Consider the following 20,231-nt stretch of genomic DNA (forward strand, 5'->3'; position numbering starts at 1 on the left):
TGAGGCCCATCTGAACGCCAGTCTTTATGCCAAAGTCCAGAGACCTGGCACATTCCAGGGGCCACACACACACAGCTGCCCAAGTCCTGTTGAGAGACCTGGACCCAGCCCTGTGTCTGGCGTTTCAGGGAGAGTAAAAGACCAGGAAACTGGGGGGGTATGGGGGGGGTGGACCCAGGTCTGGATATCACTGTATCACTGCTCATGCTTAGCTGTGATTCAGGAAAAGGCCCTACTAAGCTTTGGCAGGAGAATCTCAGCTTTGGCAGAATCAGATCCCACCGGAGCCAGGAAGGTCCTGCACCGTGGATGGACACTCAGGAGGCAGTCCACGCTAATTTAATATTGCTCTCAGTTAGGGTGAGAATGACTCTTAAAACTGATTTCCTGGAGCTCCTACCTAGAAATACCAGCTCTGTCTTCTGAAACGATGTGACAAAATCTCCAGACAGCACTATGTGGGGGTGAAACATTCATAAATTATGAGCTTGGCAGTCAGAGACATATTCCAAGTCTCCGGTAGAAGATCTTGGGAGCCAAGCAGCAAATGGGCACCCTGCAGTCACCAGTGAACAGGATCTGACCCCCAACCCCGGGTTTAGAGCTTAGTCTACTCCATAAATTAACAGTAATTATGTGACCTGAACTAAACTCAAAATATGACCATTTTAGGTGCACAATCAGTGGCACTAATAATATTCACCATGCTGTGTAACCATCACCACTAACTTCTTACCCAAAACGCGGAGTTTGGGTCACCTACCACAGGTCTTGTTTTCCCTGAAAGTGCCGATCACACTCTGCGGGCACCACTTCCTCAAGTGTGCCCTGCTCCCTTCCCCCAGCCTGCAGGGATCTGGGCCAAGCCTTGCCACCATTTGTATGTGTCTATTATCCCTACCTGTGTAATGAAAGGTTGTGTGTTCCAGGCAAGAAAACGAAAAAAGTAGAAAAGTCCATGATATCCCAGATTAAAATAAGATTAGGAAGACTTGTGGGCACTTGCTCTGGGGAGGTCGGTGAAGTCTTAGGCCCCAGGCCTGGTGTCTGGCTAGCTTCCTCAACAGAACTCGTTCCTCCAATCCTTCTCTCTTCCAGTGACGCTGGAGAGGGACACCTTCTACAGAAGGTCTGAGGAGACGGTCACCAGCTACAGCCCCATGGAGGCCAGAATCCAGGACCTTGCTAGCCAGCCCCTCACTCTGAGTAATGGTTCAGAGCAAGCTCCTTTCCTTTCTCTCTGAAATAGAAAATAACCCTGGGGTGGGGGGTCAAGATGGCCACCTGCTTTTTCCAATGGCTTTTTCCTTCTCTTAGAAGGCAGCAAGACCTTTGCTGCCCAAGGCTCTTCACTCATGCAGTTCCTTCCACCACTTAGGTGAGGGACCTCCTTTGATCATGCCCAGCACAAGAGTGCCAGGAACAAGGGCCAGTCAAGATTAAAACCTAGCTTATGTTTACTCACCAGCAACCCTGTAGGGCTGTGTCCACCCAGAGCAGCCAGCTTTTGCTAGTTCATCTACAAGTGTCACACAGGTCAGCAAGTAGCCCTGGCCAGGGATGGGGTCACACGAGACAAACACAGCTACTTCAGGCTTCAGCCTTCAGGTAACCCTTAAGAACCTTTTTCAGGGAAATGTGAACATAATTCATTGTCCCTATACCTTTATTTTCTCCTAATACCCTCTTCTCTACTTTAGCATCTTCTATAGTTTTGATTGTTTGAGCATACGCTTCCCTACAACTCTATGGGTTCCATGTTCAGCTGTGTCCCAAGGACCAAGCATGGGACCTGGCATGAAGAAACTCAATCGGTGCCTGGGCTCCAAGGAGGTCTATGTTTCAGATTAGCCAGGACTCTCTAGGACCGAGTCTGCTAGTTGATGCCTTCATCTGACGTACAGAAAGAAGTGAGGGGCAGAGCCATCCTATAGGCCACCCAGAGTCCTAAGAAGGTTTGGCCCAATACGCTACAGCAGGCAGACGCCCCCATGCCACCTGCACAAGCCTCAGGAGCCCCCAGTAAATAGCTGCCAGACACAAGACACAGCCCCTGTCAGAAGACCATGTCTCAGTCTTTTTGAGTGTACACACCCCTTTTGATAAATACAAACATCACATATCCATCCCACCCAATACTGCACCACACCCCACTTGAGAATTACTGGAAATCAGGCAAGAATTTTGTCAAGACCTCACTTCCACAGTTTACATTTTACAAACAATATATTTTCCAAGCCTAAAATGTGATGATACTGAGTACACTTTCTCAAACTTCATCTGTGCCCCCATCCCCAGTGATTCAAGGTGCCTTCCCCATCCCGTCCGTCCCTCCCCAAATGCCACTCACAGACAAGAATAGAACACAAAGGGCCTACCGCAAAGAGGAGCACCGTCCTCAGTCAATAGAGAGGCATGCAAGAGGCAGTACTGGCGTGTTTCTAGCACTCTCAGAATAGAATGGCAACCTGATCTAAGTGGAAGAGCCTCAGATGGAAAGTCAAGAGACTCGGCTATTATTTCTAGTTCTGAAGCACTTCTGTAAGGATAATGTCCAGTTAACTTCTTAAGACCAGGAGAACATTTTTCCAGCTGTGAGATGGGCCACTGCTACCACACAGAGGACTTTTCATGGTTCAAGACATGGAGACGAGAGAAATAAAGTGCAGCTCTGAGAAGCATGTGGACAGCCCAAGGTTTTCTTGTCTGGGCTAGCGGGTAGCAAAGAGAGGCCAATTTGGGGAAAGAACTTGACATCTAAGCAGGCTGTGAGGCTGCTGGCCCCTGGCCACTCCCCTTCCAGACGCAGATCCACAGTCCTAGTGAGGAGGGGGCGCGGCAGTCACACGGATACAAGCCCGAGTCTCGCTCTGCCACCGAGTCCATTGGCGGTGTCAGGTACGAGGCACAGCCCTCGGGGCTTCAGCATCCTCTACCGTGAGAGGATGACAATGCAACTTGCCTCACTGGGCTGGATTTCATCAGAGAAGAAATGCAAAATTTTAGCACGTCTGGAAAATAGGTGAACATAGAAGGCATTTATAAGCACTAGCTTTATTCTTTGTATTATGATTACTGTTTCTCGACGGGAATGCCCGCAGCTGGAAGGGCAGCCCAGAGGCACCTGGCAAGTCCCTCTTTCGTTTCCTATTTAGTGTCACCAATGACATGACCTCTGTGGTTGAGGACAAGAACAGCTGGGCAGACCAGCGAAGTGCACAGCTGCTGTATTTGGGGAAAAGTAATACTCCAAGGGGCCCCGAGTTTGGAAGGGAGCTGGATGGAGAATAAAAAGTTCAGCTTGGGGGTGGCAGGGGGTGGCGAGAAAGGGGGTACAGGGTAAGGAGCTCTGGAGGAGGGAAATGGAAAGAAACAGGCAAAGGGGCTGGAGGGGAGGAAAAAACAGCTTAGGAAAGACCCAAACCAAAGACACCGTACACAGGAATCAGGTTCCTGACAGGAAGTCACAGGTGAGCCAGAGGGAAGCCGGGAAGAGCGGGCAGCGGGCAGCAGAAGAGCCAGGTCACTTCCTGAGGGAGGAGCTGCCGCGGAGAAGGAAGCAGGCTATCCCAGATGCTGGGTGGGGGAAGGTCAGGAAAACACAGGAAGGGGCCATGGGCTCTCCCCCTGGTTGACCTTGACTCCCCTCCTCAAACCCTCTCTGTTCCTGCCACTGGCCTTGCCCCAGGAACTTGCCAGGATTCCAGTTACTGCCACCATCTACTGTCCCCATCTGGGTCCTCTCCCCTGGGTGGGTGGCAAACAGAATGCAGATTTCATCATTTCCCTTTTTCCTGGGAACGTTGACTACAAGAGCTTCATGAATTTCTCTTTGGGGACCAAGGTCAAGGAGGACTAGGTGAGAGGGCTAAGGGGAAGGACCGACCTTCCAGCTCCATCCTGAAGTGTAGTGGGGGGCCCGTCCTCCCTGGCCCCTTCCCCAACTGCCTCTTCTCTTAGACTGCCATCAGGGGAATGTTGGCAGTCAGGGGTGGGGAGTGAACACATCCTAGATCTAATCACTCACTCAGCACCCCCAGAATCAATGCAGGCGCCCTTCTCAACATTACCCCAGTCACCAGCAACGGCATCCACCCGGGAGCCTGGTGTGGCTGTAGGGAGCCAGGACGGAAGGCTCCCTGACCCGGCAGAGGGGTCACCATGCAGGGTTGACAGTACCAAGGCTGCCCATGTCTGCACAGGCCTTTCCTGGGCACAGCACAGTTAAGTTAATAACCTTTCACCTTGCCCACATCTCTACAAGAGGAACTGAGCAGACATCATCCCCATTTGGTAGATGAGGAAGTGACTCGAGCAGGGCTACCGCTCTTGAGAAGCAGGTTGGTGGGCCCAGAAGCCATTCCCATCAGGCTTCTCCTTCACCCTGACTTCCCTTTCCACTTGAAACACACTCAGTTTACTCAGACTCAAAGAGCAAGCACTCAGTGGCCTGCTGCTGCTCTGAAAAGCTAATAATCACAGCTAATAATCACCCTCCTCTGAAGAGTCCCCAGCCTTGCCAGACCCCTCCCAGAGCTCCTGTCTCCTCCCTGCCACACCACTGGCCCTGGCCCTGTCTCAGCTTCGGCCAAGCTGTCCCCCACGCCTATGGGCTCCTTCCTTACAGGGACTTCCATGCCTTTGCGCTGGACCCCAGACAGGTCAACACAGCCCCCTCCCCTCCGGCATCCACCCCACCCCATCCCTAGCCATCCTTCTCATCCTTGAGCCCAGGAGTGCCCTCACAAGTCCCCAGCATCCTCCAGGTCACATGTTCCCTGTGGCTCCCCAACACCTCCACATCCCCACCCCCCAGCTCAGTAGTCAAGGTGCTTTTCAGGCCTCACCTCTTACTGCCCCCTGGCTCTTCCGGCTTTAGTTCAGGCTGATCCCTTTCCTGAGTCCCCTCCTCTATTGCCTCCTCCAGGCTCGGCTGTCCTATGCCATAAATCCCCCCCTTACTGCACAGGACGGCCCAGGCTGGACAGGTGGTATAAGGAGACTGTTTCTTAACACCTGCTTGCACGAAGCCCTGAAAGAGGCAGCCTCACATCCTGTTCACCTTCCAGTCCCTGTGTACGGTCAAGCAGCAATCCTCGGGTCCTAAGACACCCCCCACCCCACCCCCTGAGGCCCTTGATAAACTATCTTTTTGCTTAAGAGAGATTCCCTGGGTTCTGTTATTTGCAACCAGGGGTCCTCACAGCTCACTTCTGCAGGAATACAGTGCGGGCACTCTATGAGCATGCTTGGTGAATGTAAAGAACCTGGCCCCCAGATTCCAGCTTCCTGATCTCTGCCCAAGGCACCACTAAGCTCTAGAAATCCTCTACATATAAAATTTGTAACTCAGCCCCAGGCAACCAAAATTAAATGTACTTTCCTTTCCTGAAATGCACTATTAATCCTCATTTTCAACTCTTCTCTGGGACAAAGCAGGACTAGAAGGCAGGTGGAAGCAGGCCACAATGAAACAGCTCACCACTGCACAGCCAAAAGTCAAAAGTGGATCTGCAAGCTCCATGCTCCCCTCGCCCAAGTGCCTCTGTGACAGAAAACACTGCCTGCGTTTTCTGCCCCTAGGCCACACCCCAAGTCCACTCAAGATGGCTGGAGAAGTCTCCAGGAGATCACAAGGCTGTAACCTTGCTGGTGGGTTCTGTAAGTCAGAGACTATCACAAGGCCAGACCTCTGAAGCCTAAGGCTCAAGAAACTTCACAGGACAATCTTGCTTCCTGCTTTCCTAACTGTGTGCTTTACAGGGCCCCAAAACTTCAGGGCAACTTCTTGGGGCCTTCATCTCCTGGGCTTCAAACAATAGTGTGCCCATTTGGTTTATGCATCATAAGCTTGCATGTGAAAGGGTTCCAGAGGCTAAAGAGGGCTCCGGACCAACTCCTCCATCACTCAGATGAAGAGCCAGAGATGCATGGGTGCCACACTGGTGCCAGGGCGCCCAGCTGGATGAGACCACCTGCCTCCCGACTCTCCCCACTGCTTCTTCCCTGACATAGTTCCTTTAAACACTCACTTGGGCCTGGGTGGGTGAGCACTGACTGGGGGGCACAAAGAAAGCACTGGAGACACCAGGCAGCGCCCACCAACAGGCTGACCCCCGCGACCCAGCGATGTCCGCGGGAGGGCAATGCTGAACGGCCTGAACATGGCGCTGTCTCGATGCTCCGCTATATATAGTCTCTCCCCTGAAATGACCTTGTGCAGCAGCAAGGCTCCGTGGTGTGGTGAAGCTGACCATGTGTCCCAAAGCCCAGGACAGGAGAACTCTGCTGCAAAGACACGGGTCAGCCCGTGGCGAGAGCAGGCTGCAGGCTGGGCAGTGGTGGGAAGCAAGATTCGGAGACAGCTCAGGAGAAACGTCTCCCCTGGGCCTCCTGCACAGCAGCACAGAGGAGTAAACCTGATACCTGTGCAGGAGATGAGGAAACCTGAGTCCCAGCCTGGTGCGGAGCCCCTGCTTGCTCACCCCTCCGTCCCGCCAGCTCCCAGATGCCAGGGCCTCTGCCCAAGCCACTTTGCTCATCTTCATTCATATCCACCCATGTACAAGAACCAGCAGAAGCTCCTTTTAACTAAATGCCTCGCTTACTACACGAGACCTTCCTCAACCTTGGGGTACACAACTTACTTGATTCAACTGACTAAAAAGGACGGGAAGATTGGGAGAGTGATCACCAACAAGATGGAGAGGACTCTGGCTGCTGGGGGAAGGTAGTGGTCACAGCGGGGATTGCCTGCTCTGGGCACTCGAGCACTGTCCACGCTTTTACACAACACATTCCACTTTCACAACAATGAAAACTTGCTTCTCTCCACCCCCCCCTTAACTCAAATCACTGACTCTTCCTCAAACTCTCCTCCCATGCCCTTAATACCTGCCCCACCCAGTGCTACCCCACCCCCCAAGAGAAACTTGAGTCCCACCCCTTCAGGAGCTCTGCCTTGGTAACTGGAGCCCACAGGGGCCACGCCCCACTCTTCCTACAGCACTACACCTCACCTTCCTCCCGCCACATCTTCCCCAGTGTGATTCTGCACCTGTCTACATGCTGTCTTGATGAAGTTGTACCACACCTGTGTCTTTGCTTCCTCCCCAGACGGACCATTAGCTATCATGGATGATGAGACATACATGTATAATACGTGTCCACATGTCTGCAGGAAGGAGGCAGAATGTAGTCGAAAAGACAGAGGAAGTAAAGTGAGACTTCCTGGGTCAGATACCAGCTCTACCTCTGGCTGTGTACCGCGGACCACTCCCCAGTGGCTTGACATCTCTGAACCAGTCCCCCAGACCAACTCTTCTTTCTTCCCCTCTAAGGTAAGGGTGAGTCCAAATCTTGCAGCTTTTGAAAAGGGGACCCATCATTCCACCTCTAACACTGACTGAGACCCCAGACCCAGCCTATAAAAGGAGTCCCCGCCCATTTATGCCCAAACTAACACCGCATGGAGGGATGGACACACGAAGACAGGAACTATAGGCTGGCATCTTCCCTTGGACACTTCCTCTGGAGCCAGGTCCCAGACAGACAATGCTCAAGGAGTAGTGCTGTCAGAAACAACAGGCTGAGCACCTCTGCTCAGGGCAACAACGGGCCAGACCTCTAGACCGTAGTCTTCATGCAAAGTGTCACAGTGGGCAGAGCTAGGCCTTAGCCTCCAAGAGGCAGGGCCAGTTTACATAAAGGGCCATGAACTTTTTTCCTTCTGCCTACTGACTCCAGAGACTAGTCCATCCTGTTCCCCAGGGAACAGGGGCACACAGTGGTCTGGAATCCAGAAAAACCTCACTTGGGGCCTTAAAGAAAGACACAGCAAAAAGAAGCCACAGCCAAAGAAGCACTTCCCTTCTCAGCAGCCAACCCTGGGTGGGGGCACCAACAGGAGTAACTCAGAGCCAGCCCCAGATGAGTCGGGTTCTGTGAACCTGGTGTGCAAGCAGAGAGGAAAGAAGGTCAAAGAGCAAACAAACAGACATCAGCCTGGTGCATAAACCCTATGTACTTCCTCAGCCCACCCAGGGCCCCGGGCATCACACAGGGGTGTGCTCAGGCGGGAATGGGTTTGGAAAAACTAGAAACAAGGGGCCTCCCTGGTGGCATGAGAGGTTAAGTCAGCACTATGGAGCTGCTGCTAGCCACTGCAGCATGAGTTTGATCCCCGGCCAGGGAGCTGACCCACATGGTGCAGCAGACCTCTCCTGTCTTGCCCACTGCTCCCCTCAGCAGTGTACTTTGTCCATCTGCCTGTTCTGCTCCCTACTATGTCTCTGGTGAAGCCTCTCACACGCACACCTCCCCCCAACTCCGATCAACTCTGGCCTGTACTCCAGCTCTTGTATGCATAAATAAATAAATCTAAAAAAAAAAACCCAAAAACAAGCAAACTAGAAACAAGTTACAGGAACCCCAGTATTATTCAGTCCATCACCCTGTGCACTTCTTGAGGAAAAGAAACTAATACTACCTACCATGCCCTAGGCAGTGACTGTTTAAATTTAGGTGCCCAGAATGGTTAGGGTACAGGACCCCGGAATACAACTACCAGGGTTCAAACAGCAGTTCTGCACTTTCATTGGAGTGTTTCAAACTCCTTGAGCCTCAGTTTCCTCATCTGTAGAATGGACTTCACAGGGCTGATAAGAACACTGAGGAAAGTGATGCCAAACACCTCACACACTGCCTAACACACATGCCATCAATAAATGGTACCAGCTTCAGTGATGATGATTCCTGGAGCATCTGCGAGGGCTCCAGAAATGAAACGCTCATGCCATGTGGCAGTCTATTTTGGCGGAATAGAGAGCATTTGCTTAGTAAAAAGAAGGGGGAAAAATCAATGCTATGTGCAATGCTACCCCATATTACAGAAGACGGCAAGGTCTGGCCCAGCACTGCGTGGGCGTGGCGGGAGAGCAGGGCACAGAGATGGAAGGAGGGGCAAACCCATGAGGTTGCCTCAGAATACGTCTTCTGGCACACGCGGCATGTGCAGTTGGAGAACTGGCAGAAGTGGACTATTTGCTGGCCATGGGTGGCAATGACATCAGTAAACCAGCTATACCTGTTTAGGGCCCAGAGCCCTTAGTTCAAACTGACAGTGAGGCAGCATTGTGCGGAAGGAATTCAGGGCTGGAAGACTCAAAACACAGTGGTCTGGAATCCAGAAACCTCTCATTTCTCACTTTGTGGCCAACACACAATCAACAGTCAGGCTCATTGAGCCGCTCCCCTAAAATGACGACTAGCTCTTGTTAGTGAATCACCAGGAGCAGCAGACGATAGAGGGACTGTAGTCCCTGCCACAGTCAGTGCTCAGTAAATGCCGGGTGAACAGCTATCAGACAAATGCTTTGGGCAGCTCCCCTGGCTGCCTGCGCCTGGGCAGGTGCCCTCCCTTTCCTCCTCCTTCCCTAATAACCCGTACTTTTAAAAAGGAAAATCCACTATTTAAATAAATAAAATGAGTAGGTTGGAATCCAGTTGCAGGGGTAGCACATCCAGAGTGGAAACGTAGCTGTCACAGGTTTCTTGGAAGCTCATGGAGGAAATTTTTGCCGTTGACCAAGTGTATGAAATAAATGTGCCAGGCTCTGGGAATATAGCCCCCGCAGACCCAGAGATGCTCTGCCAGCCTGAAGAGAGGCCCCAGGGGCACGGAGGGCACCCCCAAGCCTTGACCTGTCGGGTATGAAATGTTTGCTTCTGTTCAGGGACAGTCCTTCAAAGGAAAGTAGCCACTGGCTTTGTTACTGGTATCAGCAAGACCGCATGGAATGCTGCAGAAGATTTTTACTAATGGGAGAGTGGAAGTTCTCCCATCTTTATGAATGATTCCCTTTTTTCAAATTAGCTGAATTCAAGGCTATCTCTATATTAATATCACTCTTGGGTAATTTGTTTCCAATTTACCTTACTGATTTAACAAATAGAAGGTTAGAGTTAGCTGTCTTAAATAAAGGGACAAGTAAAAAAGTAGTAACTACCATTTTTTAAAAGACTTTATTTATTTATGCATACAGAACTGCATACAGGCCCAGAGGTGCAGGGGTGACGAGAGGATTCACCAGAGACAGAGTCGGGAGCAGAACAGGCAGATCAGCAAAGTAAACTGCTGAGGGGAGCAGCGGGTGAGACAGGAGAGTCTGCTGCGTCATGTGGATCACCTCCGGGTCGGGGATCGAACTCACATTGAAGCAGTCACAGCTTGGCTTAGTTTTGCAGTGCAGTGCTCCAACCCGCTGCGCCACCTGGGAGGACCATAACTACCATTTTGTAAAGATTCTAATATGTCCCTTAACAAAGACTTTATATGCATAAACATTTAATCTCGTGACAACACTAGGAAATCAGTACTTTCTCCATTTTACAGATGAGGAAACTGAGTTCCAAAACCCAACACAACTTGTCCAGATCACAGAACACAGAACTGGAGAAACTGGGACAGCTGAGTCAGTTATACTGACTCCAGGGGAAGGGCCAGAGTGGAGCCTCGGGTGGGGCTGGGGAAGGCTACGCTTTTGCTCCTACCAATACTCTGGGCTAAAAACAAGAGTAAGAAGTGTTCCTGCTGAGCATCTGAGAGTGTGGGGGGACACTTAGACTCCTCACTTTGTCAAGTCATCACATTTAATTTTGACTATTCTAGGTGGTTGCACTCTCATCCTCATTTTATAGATGTGAAACTGAGGCTTTTTTTTTTAAGGTTTATTTAATTTATTTATCCATATAAGAACTTGGGTGCAGGCCACAGGTGGCAGGTGGGAGAGGACTCACTAGAGACAGAGTGGGGATCAGAACAGGTGGATCTACTGAAATACACTGCTGAAGGGAGGAGCGGGCGAGACAGGAGAGGTCTGCTGTGCCATGTGGGTCAGCTCCTTGGCCTGGGATCAAACTCTTGGTAGCTGAGACTTTAACCCCTGCGCCACCAGGGAAGCTCTAAAACCTGAGGCTTTCTGAGCACAGTGAGAAAGCAGTGCAGTCTTTCCCTCCCTGTCACTTTCTGTCAGAAGCCTTAAGCAGCTTACCATCTTAAGTCTCAGTGTCCTCAACAGTAAGCCAAGGAAAATGATCCCTGGCTACCTAGCAGGATTTTGTGGGGATCGAACAATATATAGAAAGCACTTTGAAAACTACAAACTGCTGAGCAAAGGGAGGGGTCATTAGTCTTACTAATTACAAAAGTGACACCTGATTCTGCCAGCATTTTGCTAATGTGACTCTCTGTTGCCCCTTTTCCCTGGGAACTTGAGAACAGTTCAAAGTCTGCAGTGCCAGGGCACTTTTTTCTTCAAGTCCCTGGCATCTGGGATTTGGGAAGTGAAGTTTCACTTGGGAGATAAAGGAAGAAACAAGATGTTTGCATTCTATTTGTGTTTCTCTTTAGGAACACAGTCTTGGCTGGGCTGTTACTTGCAGCACACTCAGTCCTCAAACAGCATCCAGCCCGCGCTAACTGACAGCCTACTATGTGTCCTGTGGCTGCTAGAGATGGCGCTGCAGGCTAGGGCTGAAAGCTGCAGGAGGGGCCTGCGGTGGGCCGCAGCGCAGAGGCTACAGCCTTGTGGACTTCACAGCAGTCCTCCCAGACATTTTGTGAGGTATGGGGAGGCAGCTCAGAGTCCAGTGGAATTAGTCCTGAGCTCTGGAACTTGAGTCAAAGTACTGACCGCCAGCAATCCACTTATTCTCTTGATGATCTGCTTTCCCACATTTAATAAGGGTAGAAACGTTTCCTTGTGCAAAATGGGAAAAATCAAGGCAGAGAAATAGGTGAATGGTCCTAGGCGGTGCCTGAAGATTGTCAATACTGAAAAAACAATAAATAGTTGTGGGAATCAAGTGATATATAACCCTTGAGAGAGCACCTTCTTCCATTCTGGTGAAAACAAGCTGAACAGAAGCCCACAGCTCTGGTTCTGAGGCCAGATGACTTGGGCTGTAGTCCCGGCTCTGCTGTACAAACTGTGTGGCCTTAGGCAGAAGAAACTACATTTCTAATGCTCAACTTCTTCATTGGTGAGAAGATAACCACAGTACCCACCCACAGGGTAGCTGTGAGGATTAACCAAGAAATACTCCTGGCACACGGTAAACACCCAGCAAAAGTGAGCTCTTGCTAACTGCATCTACCAAATTGCCAAGTCTGCTGCTCGCCTGTGAGAGGGAGGCTGCTTGTGATGGGCTGGTAGCCTAAGCCAGGGCTCCAGTGCCGGTCTCCCAGAGAAAACAGGTACAAATGGGGAGTCATCCCTGTCTCCCCAAACCTATATCCTGCAGAAAGTGCTCTTGCTCTTTTCCTGACAGGTCCCCCCTTTCCAAGGGCAGAAAGGGACGGGGCTGGTGACAGTAAGATGCGTGGGTGCACCGAACTCAGTCCCTCTTACTCAGGGGCTCATAAAACAGGAAGAGACCTGGTCCCCACTAGCTCAGGGAAGCGTCTGGCCTCAAGCAGCAGACAGGCTCACAGTGTCACTAAAGGAAGCTAAAAGGATGGTGTGAGAACCGAGAACTAAAAGGATGGTGTGAGAACCGAGTAAGAGCACTAACAAGAGTTTTGGAGGGTAAAGATGAAATGTAACATGCAAAACTGCTTTTTTGCTCGATTGGAAGCTACCACTCACCCATCCACTTACCCAGCCTACCCCTCCACCGGGCCCATGCTCCATCCATCTCGGCCCCTGAGCACAGGCAGAAACCCAGAAGCAAGTCAAATGCTGACTGAGCAGAAATATCACAGAACCACAAGTTCCTGTACTCCCCTCGCTGGAGGGCATCTCAGGCTTCCTTCTGAACAGAGCCTACTCTTTCCCGAGATACAATTCAAACAAACTCAAGAAATCAGAGGGGCTGCTATTTTAAGCCTGGTAGATAATATCTGAAGAAGTAACCCCTATGATGAGGTACTACTTCACACCCCCTTAGGATGGCTATTATTTAAAAAAAAAAAAAAATCACTTGGTGATGGGAAACCCGCGGGGATTACAATCGAGATGGGGAAAAAAAAGTGCAAAATGATGTAAAAAATAAACTTTTGTAATAAATAAAAAAAAAAATCACTCATGCATTGCTGGTAGGCAATGTTTTCCTCAGCACTGAGGAAAACAGTAAGGGGGTTCCTCAAGAAAAGTAAACATGGAGTTATTGTTTGATTCAGCCCCCCTGCACTCCCCCCACCCCCCGCAGGCACATACACAGGGAACTGAAAGGACTCAGGCAGATACACCCAGCATTATTCACAATAGCCAAAAGGTGGAAACAACCCAAGTGTCCATCCAAGGATGAATGGACAAGTAAAATGTGGAACAGCCTACAGTGGACTCTCAATGAGCCTTGAGGAGGAAGGCCGTTCTGACACAGGCTCGGCCTTGGTGAGGCTGCACTGAGTAAGCCTGACACAAAAGGTGCACATTCCACGCGGGGAAGAGCCTGCAGTAGTAAAACTTGGAGACAGAGGTGGAATGGCTGGTGATCCTTGGGGGCTGAGGGGAGGGGGGCGGGCTGGTGTTTAACGGGTGTGCGGTTTCAGTGGGGGAAGATGGGGTCACTGTGCTTAGAGTTATAGAGCTGCACAATTATATTGGTAAGTTTGTGTTATGTATATTTAACCACAATTTTCTCAATGGGAAAAAGAAGCGAACTCTGACTACCAGGAAGAAGGCAAAGCAACAATTACAGATGGAAACATGAACCCCAAAAGAACAGCAGCCAGGAACCATTAGTTTGGGGCCCACAGTCCTATCGTGTCAGAGGCCCGAGGCCTCACAGGGTCAGAAGCACAATAGATGATCCCGCAGGACCTGCTCTTCTCATTCAGAGACCAGAACAAGACCCCCCACACTGATGTAGGCCACTTCTGAATGGCACCCCACTGCAGTTTCCTTCTGCCTGCCATCAGTTCATCATCGCCCCTCCTTTCAGAGATGAAGGCTATTGGAGAGAAAGAAGCTTTTGTGATCCCCACCTCTACCACGCAGGTGCTTTGTACACGCAGGTACAAAATCAACACAAAGAGATTATTTGTGCTTCTGCAAGAGGAGGTTCTACATGCTCAATATACTTTTCTTGGAAGCATATCAACCCATTTCGGATTTCCATCCAAAAGATCATTTTTAAACATTTCTTGTACAGTTTTTGCTCCTTAAAAAAAAAAATGTATTCATATAAGAACTGGAGTGTAGGTCAGAAATGTGGGCGTGCGGACAGCGGGTTGAGAGGATTCACCAGAGACAGAGTGGGGAGCAGAACAGGGCGATCTACTGAAACACACTGCTGAGGGGAGTGGGGGGCAGAGGGGCGAGGTCTGCTGTGCCATGTGGGTCACCTCCCTGGCTGGGGATTAAACTGATTGATGCAACAGTGGCTGGTGACAGCTTCATAATGCTAAAACTTTAACCCCTACACCTCCAGGAAGACCCAGTTTTTGCTCTTTAATAAAGAATTTTAATGATCTGGTGGGGGAAATAACTGGCTGTGGTTTTTTGTGTATCAAATCCCATAGTTTTAAATAAAAGAAACTTTGTAAGTTTACAAAGTCTCTTTACAGCCACTTATTTTGCTCACCTGTCTAGGAGGTGGGCACAGGAGCTGTCACCCTACTATACAAAAAGGGAAACTGAGGCTCAGAGATGTCAAGAGGCTTATCCAAAGTCTCAACACACATAACTCATCAGGAGCAGAGAACCAGTGCCTGGTTCCCTCTCAATGCCAGATGAGACTGGGTCAGAACCTTCAGTTGAACAGACTGTGCAGCTATGAAAATCCAATGCACATTTATTTTATCTGTATAACACCTTTCTGAAGTAGACTGGAAATCTTTTTTTTTTCCTTTGGAGAGGATCAACTGAGCTCAGTTTTACTTGCCAAAGAGCACCACTTAAGAACGTAGTACGGAGACTAGACCCCTCCCTTTTGAATACACTTGACCTTGACCACACTCCCCTACAATGTCTTGATCTCAGCACAGTGAAAACTTAAGGGAGTCAAGCTGATTTTATATAGGTGGCACCCTCGTTCTGTGAACTCAGCAGGGGGTAGATATACCTTTATGCTCTTTTTAATAGCTGGAAAAGGAAAAAAAAAAAAGGTTAAAGAAATGTTTAAGTTCCTTTTCAACTTGAAAATTCTATGATTCTAAAAATTCCCCAGCAAGGTGATGGGTAGAGCCCTGGAATCCATATCACCCTCTTCCTGCCTCACAGTCTGTCAAACCACTTCACCCCACCCCTGAGTTAAAGGCGACAGCTATGGTGTGTGTCTGGGAAAGGGTCCACTCTATAGATACACACATAAATGAGAAGAAACTGCTGCTGCCTGGCTCAGACTCTACTAGGGGGTGTCCCCATATCTTCTAGCAAGCGTTTCCCAAACCTCTTGACACTTTACCCAGACCTGGAGTTAGAAGCCAGCCCCAGGAACAGGACATCATTCTGAGATAGCAGCTGAAGTCCCTTCATCAGGAACCCTGCCTAAGGCCCATTGAGGCAAGCGAGCAACCAGGTCTGTGCATTCCCACTTTGTATAGAGCTCACTGAATTCTGTAAGATACACAGATTTCACTCAACAGTTACGAACGAAGCAGCTACTCTGTGCCAGGCACTGTTTCAGGAATCAGAAAGGGAATAAATAAAAAGCTCAGACTGCACACAGTAAGGTCCAAGGATGGCAAGCAACATGCCAAAAAAAAAAAAGGTGGGGGGAGGGCAGCTGCGAGTAGGGGGCTGCAGGGAAGGGGAGCAATTTTTAAAAGGATTGTCTGGGAGGGCTTGACTGAGAAGACAGAGGAGCAAAGGAAAGGGCTCACTGAAATATCAGGGGATGAGAGGGTGCGAAGAGCAAGAGAAGGCATTAGGAAGGTAAGCTGGTAAAAATCACACCGTCTTGTGGGCCAGCACAAAGACTCTGAATGAGACGGGGGAACAGAGGAGTAGCAAAATCTGCTTACAGTTGACAGCATCACTCTGGCTACTCTGATGAAAACAGGCTGACGAAAGACGGGGGAGGGAGCAGGAAGGTCAGTTAAGAGGTTGGTGTAGCTCAGACCAGGATGAAAAGTGGTGAAGATGGTGAAAGGCAAGTTCAAAATAAATGTAAGGTAAAGTCAACAGGATTTATTAAGTGGATGTGAAACGTGAAAATGAGACGGGGCAACTGAGAGGATAAAATCACCATTAACTGAGGCAGGAAAGACTTTGGGAGGAGTGGAGGTAAATTCCGTTTTGGAAGTGTTAAAACTCAGAGACCTTTTAGATGTGTGAGTAGGCAGAATATACAAGGCTGGAAGTGGAGAGATGAAATGAAATTTGAAACGTGGGAGACAGCATCACATATAACAGATATTTGGATGTGCCATCATACAGGAGTTCCATGTGTATCCACACGGACTATACATTTACTGTCTGCCCTCACCTCTAAACTGTAAGCGTCATGTGGCCAGAACCACGTCTATTCACAGCCCGCAGGATGCCTGACACTCCGTAAATATTTACTGAGCAAATGGAGAAGTTACCCAATTACTCCCTCAAGAATAGCCACAGCAGCCCACACAAAGAGCAGCACACATTCTTGCAACTATAGTGCCAAGCCCAACCACCCCAAAACAAGGCCGTGGGTCTGCCCACCCCGAGCTTGAGATTCCAGAACGTAAGCAGATAGGCCTGGCACATCACTGAATCTGATATTTGGGTTTCAGCCCTGCCACATTCTCAACGGGTGGAGCTGGGCAAGAGGCCTGCCACCTCTATTTCTTCCTGGGGTGGCTGGGGGAGAGGCTGCCTCACCCACTTTATGGGCAGAGATATCGGTCTACCCAAGGTATGTATCAGGTGACAGGAGTACCTCAGGGGACAAACACAGACCCACCGGGGATGTACTAAGAGAACCAGTTAAAAAAAAAAAGAATGATAACCACAAAACTGGATGAAATGAAAGGACCACTTAATCCTTGGAGTGGGTACGAGACTCTCTGACCAGTGGGATTCATGTCTGCCTCACTGGTCAAGACAGAACTAAAGCCAAAGGATGACATTACAAGGCATAAGATTTCAACTCAATAACTTCCAATTTTGAACAGCTGCCTTTGTGGAGATGATAAAAATAGCTCTAATGATCTGTAGAAATCCCTTACCTTTCTGAGACACTTGAAAGTATAACCCTGAGTGTTTGATGACTTGCCCAGGGTCACCCAGCCGCAGGCCCAGGACTAGAACTCATGTTCTAGCTCTCTGTTGAGGGTTTCCTTCTCGACACAGTGGCAAAGAAAAGGGTAAGAGTTGTAGCGGGGTGAGGGGAGCTTAAAGCACTGGTTTCACAGCACAAAATGATGTCCTTGTCAAAGGGTAAGCTGCAGATGGTACAGGAATGCCAGGGGCATGCGATGAAGTTAAGGATTCCTTCCCGTTTACCAAATTTGCCATCCCACAGAACTCTCCTTGGCTTTGGACTTTAATGAATAAAGCTATTTAGGGGGGGGATCAAATTTGGAATAAAGCTATTTTTAGTGGGACCCACAAAAATTGAAATGATACACTAGCAGATAAAAAAATTGGAGATACATACTTCTGAAAATATTTACATGAAAAATTCAGATAGTAGGATGCATTGGGTAAGCTTTCTAATTTCAACCAATATTGAGTACTACCTTTATACAAGTCACAGTGCTAAGTTCTGAGAGAGACAGAGAGAGGGAGGGATGGAAAGAGGGAGAGAGAAAAGCTATGAATGAGTGAGAGAGAGACAGACACAAGACGCAAGGATAAGACAGAACCCAGGTCTTCAAGCCTTGCAGTGTAGTTGCTGATATATGACTATAAACATCAAAGAAATGACTAATGACATGGAGTAGGTAATTGTTAAGTAAGTACCATAATATGTCTACAGGAATTCTCAGAAGGCGCAATCACGTCTGGGGGCGGGGTGGAGGGGAGTTTGTCAGACAAGGTGCTTCTAGAAAGACACAGGATTTTAAGATGAACCTTGAAGGGAAGAAAGACTCCTGATAAGGGGGAAATGGTATGAGCAAACACTGGAGGCCTTAATGTCAGGGAGAGAAAGCAATCACACCTCAGAGGGAAGGACTAGGTCAAACTTGAACAGCCTTGAAAGCTCATGCTCTCATAGAAGTAGGGAGGTGCAGGAAGGCTCTGGACATAGAAATACAGGGTATGGAACAGATTAATTTAGCCAATGTAGGCCTTCTGAGGAGATCTACACCAGTGTACCCAGCAGGCATGTAAAGAGTAGGGTCTTCTCAACAGAGTTGTGAAACTGAATAAACAGTTGGGGGGGGGGCAATAATAAGAGAAAAAAATGGAATGTCAAACTGAGCCATACTATGCCCACATCTAGGAGGTGATAGTGGGCAGCAGAGATCAGAGAGAGAGAAAAAAGAGATAACTGAATGCCAAGAGGGGAGGGGGGAAACTTCAAGCAGAAGGGAGTTGTCAACAGTGAAAAGTGCCACAAAATCAATTATGTGAGCTAAGTACATAAATAATAAATATTTGCTGAATAAACGAATGAATGGAAGGGTGAAAGTCCTTGGGTCTGAGAATCAACTTTCCTGGGTAAGAATGGCCAAGGTTGTCTGTAGACAAGATGGTTTCAATTAAATTTTGGCCCATCTGCCCTATGAAGAGGAGTTTCTTCTTCCACGAGTGATCCTGTCCAACACTTCTTCTCCCTGCTTTCTTAATCTTGCCTTCCCAGTTTCTGCAACCCAAGAAACACAACTTCGGTGTCAAAAGAGACAGGAAACTCCAACTGGAGTTTCTACTTCATTATCAACTCTACCTGCGGCTCCTCTTACATAAAGGGATGTGTGGCAATTGGGTGGAAGAGGAGGCAGGGTTCTAGCCCCAGCTCTACTACTAACTAGCTGTGTGGCTTTGGCCAAGTTGCTCAACTTCTCTGGACCGGGTTTTTCACGCAGACAGGAGGATATAGGTCTATATGGACTATAGATAAGTTTCGAAGGTTTCTTTACGCTTGAAAGTCTACAAGCGACAACCTCAGGGAAGGAAGTGAATACAGGACCCAGAGAAACGACCGCCAGACCTCTTCCCGGGGCGAAGCGCCAGGATAGGAGGAGTGCACCCAGAAAGTGAGAAGGCGCTGCCGGCTCCTCGCGGATCATCAGCGAGCAGATCCCATTCCCGAGGCTGGGAAGGATCCCAACAACCCCCAGGGCGATTCCCACACCCCACCCCACCTTTCCCAGACCCCCACACGGAGAGGAGTCTCTAAAAAGCCTGGGGGGGGGGGGGGATAAAGATTCCCTTCCCAGAGTCCTGCGCTGCTTTTGCAAGTCGGATTCCGGCAGACACGATGTGCAACCCGATAATGACACAGACAGTGTTCGGAAGGAGCGACTGTTCTCGCCTCGCCCGCTCCGAGCTCTGGGCACGCCTGACCGCCAGCGCCGAGCCCCCGACGGGAGGCGTCCGACCCCGCCGCCAGGTCAGCGGCGCCCCAGCCCCAGGCCCTCCTCCCCTCTACCGGCCCCACTGCGGTCTGCAAACATTTCCTGCCCCCGCCCCCACCCCCACCGGAGCTTCCCAGTTGGAGCGAGTTGGTCGCACAGCCCCGGTCAGCGCTCGCAGTTGCCCGGACTCGCCTCCTCCAGCCACCAAGGCTAGGGTGACCCCACCTGGCTCGGAGCAGCCCAAGGGGAGACCCAGGCTCCGGGAGCCGTGGGAGGTCGCCCGGGAAGCCCAGGAGCCGGGCGAGGAGGGGGACGACGGGCGGGCGCCGTGGCCCTGCTCCCTTCCCGGTCGTTACCTGCTCGCTTGCGGGGGTGTCCCGGGGCGGTCGGCCTCTCCCGGCGCTGTCTCCCCACGCAGTTGCCCATGCCGGCTCCTCAGCCGGGCCCCATGCACCGGAGGCAGTGGGCTGGTCTGCTGCTCCGCGGTCCGGCCCCGGCCGGCGGCGTCCCGGGTCAACGGCTCCAGCCGCCCGACATCAGGCGCTCCCCGATCTCCCCCCGAGGGCGCGCTCTGCCCCGGCGCCGGCTTCACCACAAACTTTGCGGGCGAGGGGAGAGAGGGAGGTGGCAGACGCCCCAGCACAGTCCCAGGTGGCCGGGCCAGGGGGGCCCGCGACGGTGCCCGGCCAGAAACCAGCTCCGCTGGAGGGGCGGAGAGAGGGGGCGGGCACCGCCGCAGCTACTCCGGGCTCGCTCGGGGCTCCCAGCTGGGGCCGGCCCCCCGGAG

General features: G+C 50.4%; 1 protein-coding gene across 1 annotated transcript in view; it reads right to left on the minus strand.

Moving 5' to 3' along the window:
• Positions 1-20,225, minus strand: part of UBTD1 (ubiquitin domain containing 1) — a 47,553-nt gene extending 27,328 nt beyond the window's left edge. Inside the window, exon 1 of the mRNA XM_004680568.2 lies at positions 19,801-20,225. Within this exon, the coding sequence (XP_004680625.1) occupies positions 19,801-19,870 (70 nt within the window). The 5' untranslated portion in view covers positions 19,871-20,225. The remainder of the gene's footprint in view (positions 1-19,800) is intronic.
• Positions 20,226-20,231: the final 6 nt, after the last annotated feature.

The sequence above is a fragment of the Condylura cristata genome, unplaced genomic scaffold (genome assembly GCF_000260355.1).
Source record: "Condylura cristata isolate star-nosed mole 26May11 unplaced genomic scaffold, ConCri1.0 scaffold00011, whole genome shotgun sequence".
NCBI classification, from domain to species: domain Eukaryota; kingdom Metazoa; phylum Chordata; class Mammalia; order Eulipotyphla; family Talpidae; genus Condylura; species Condylura cristata.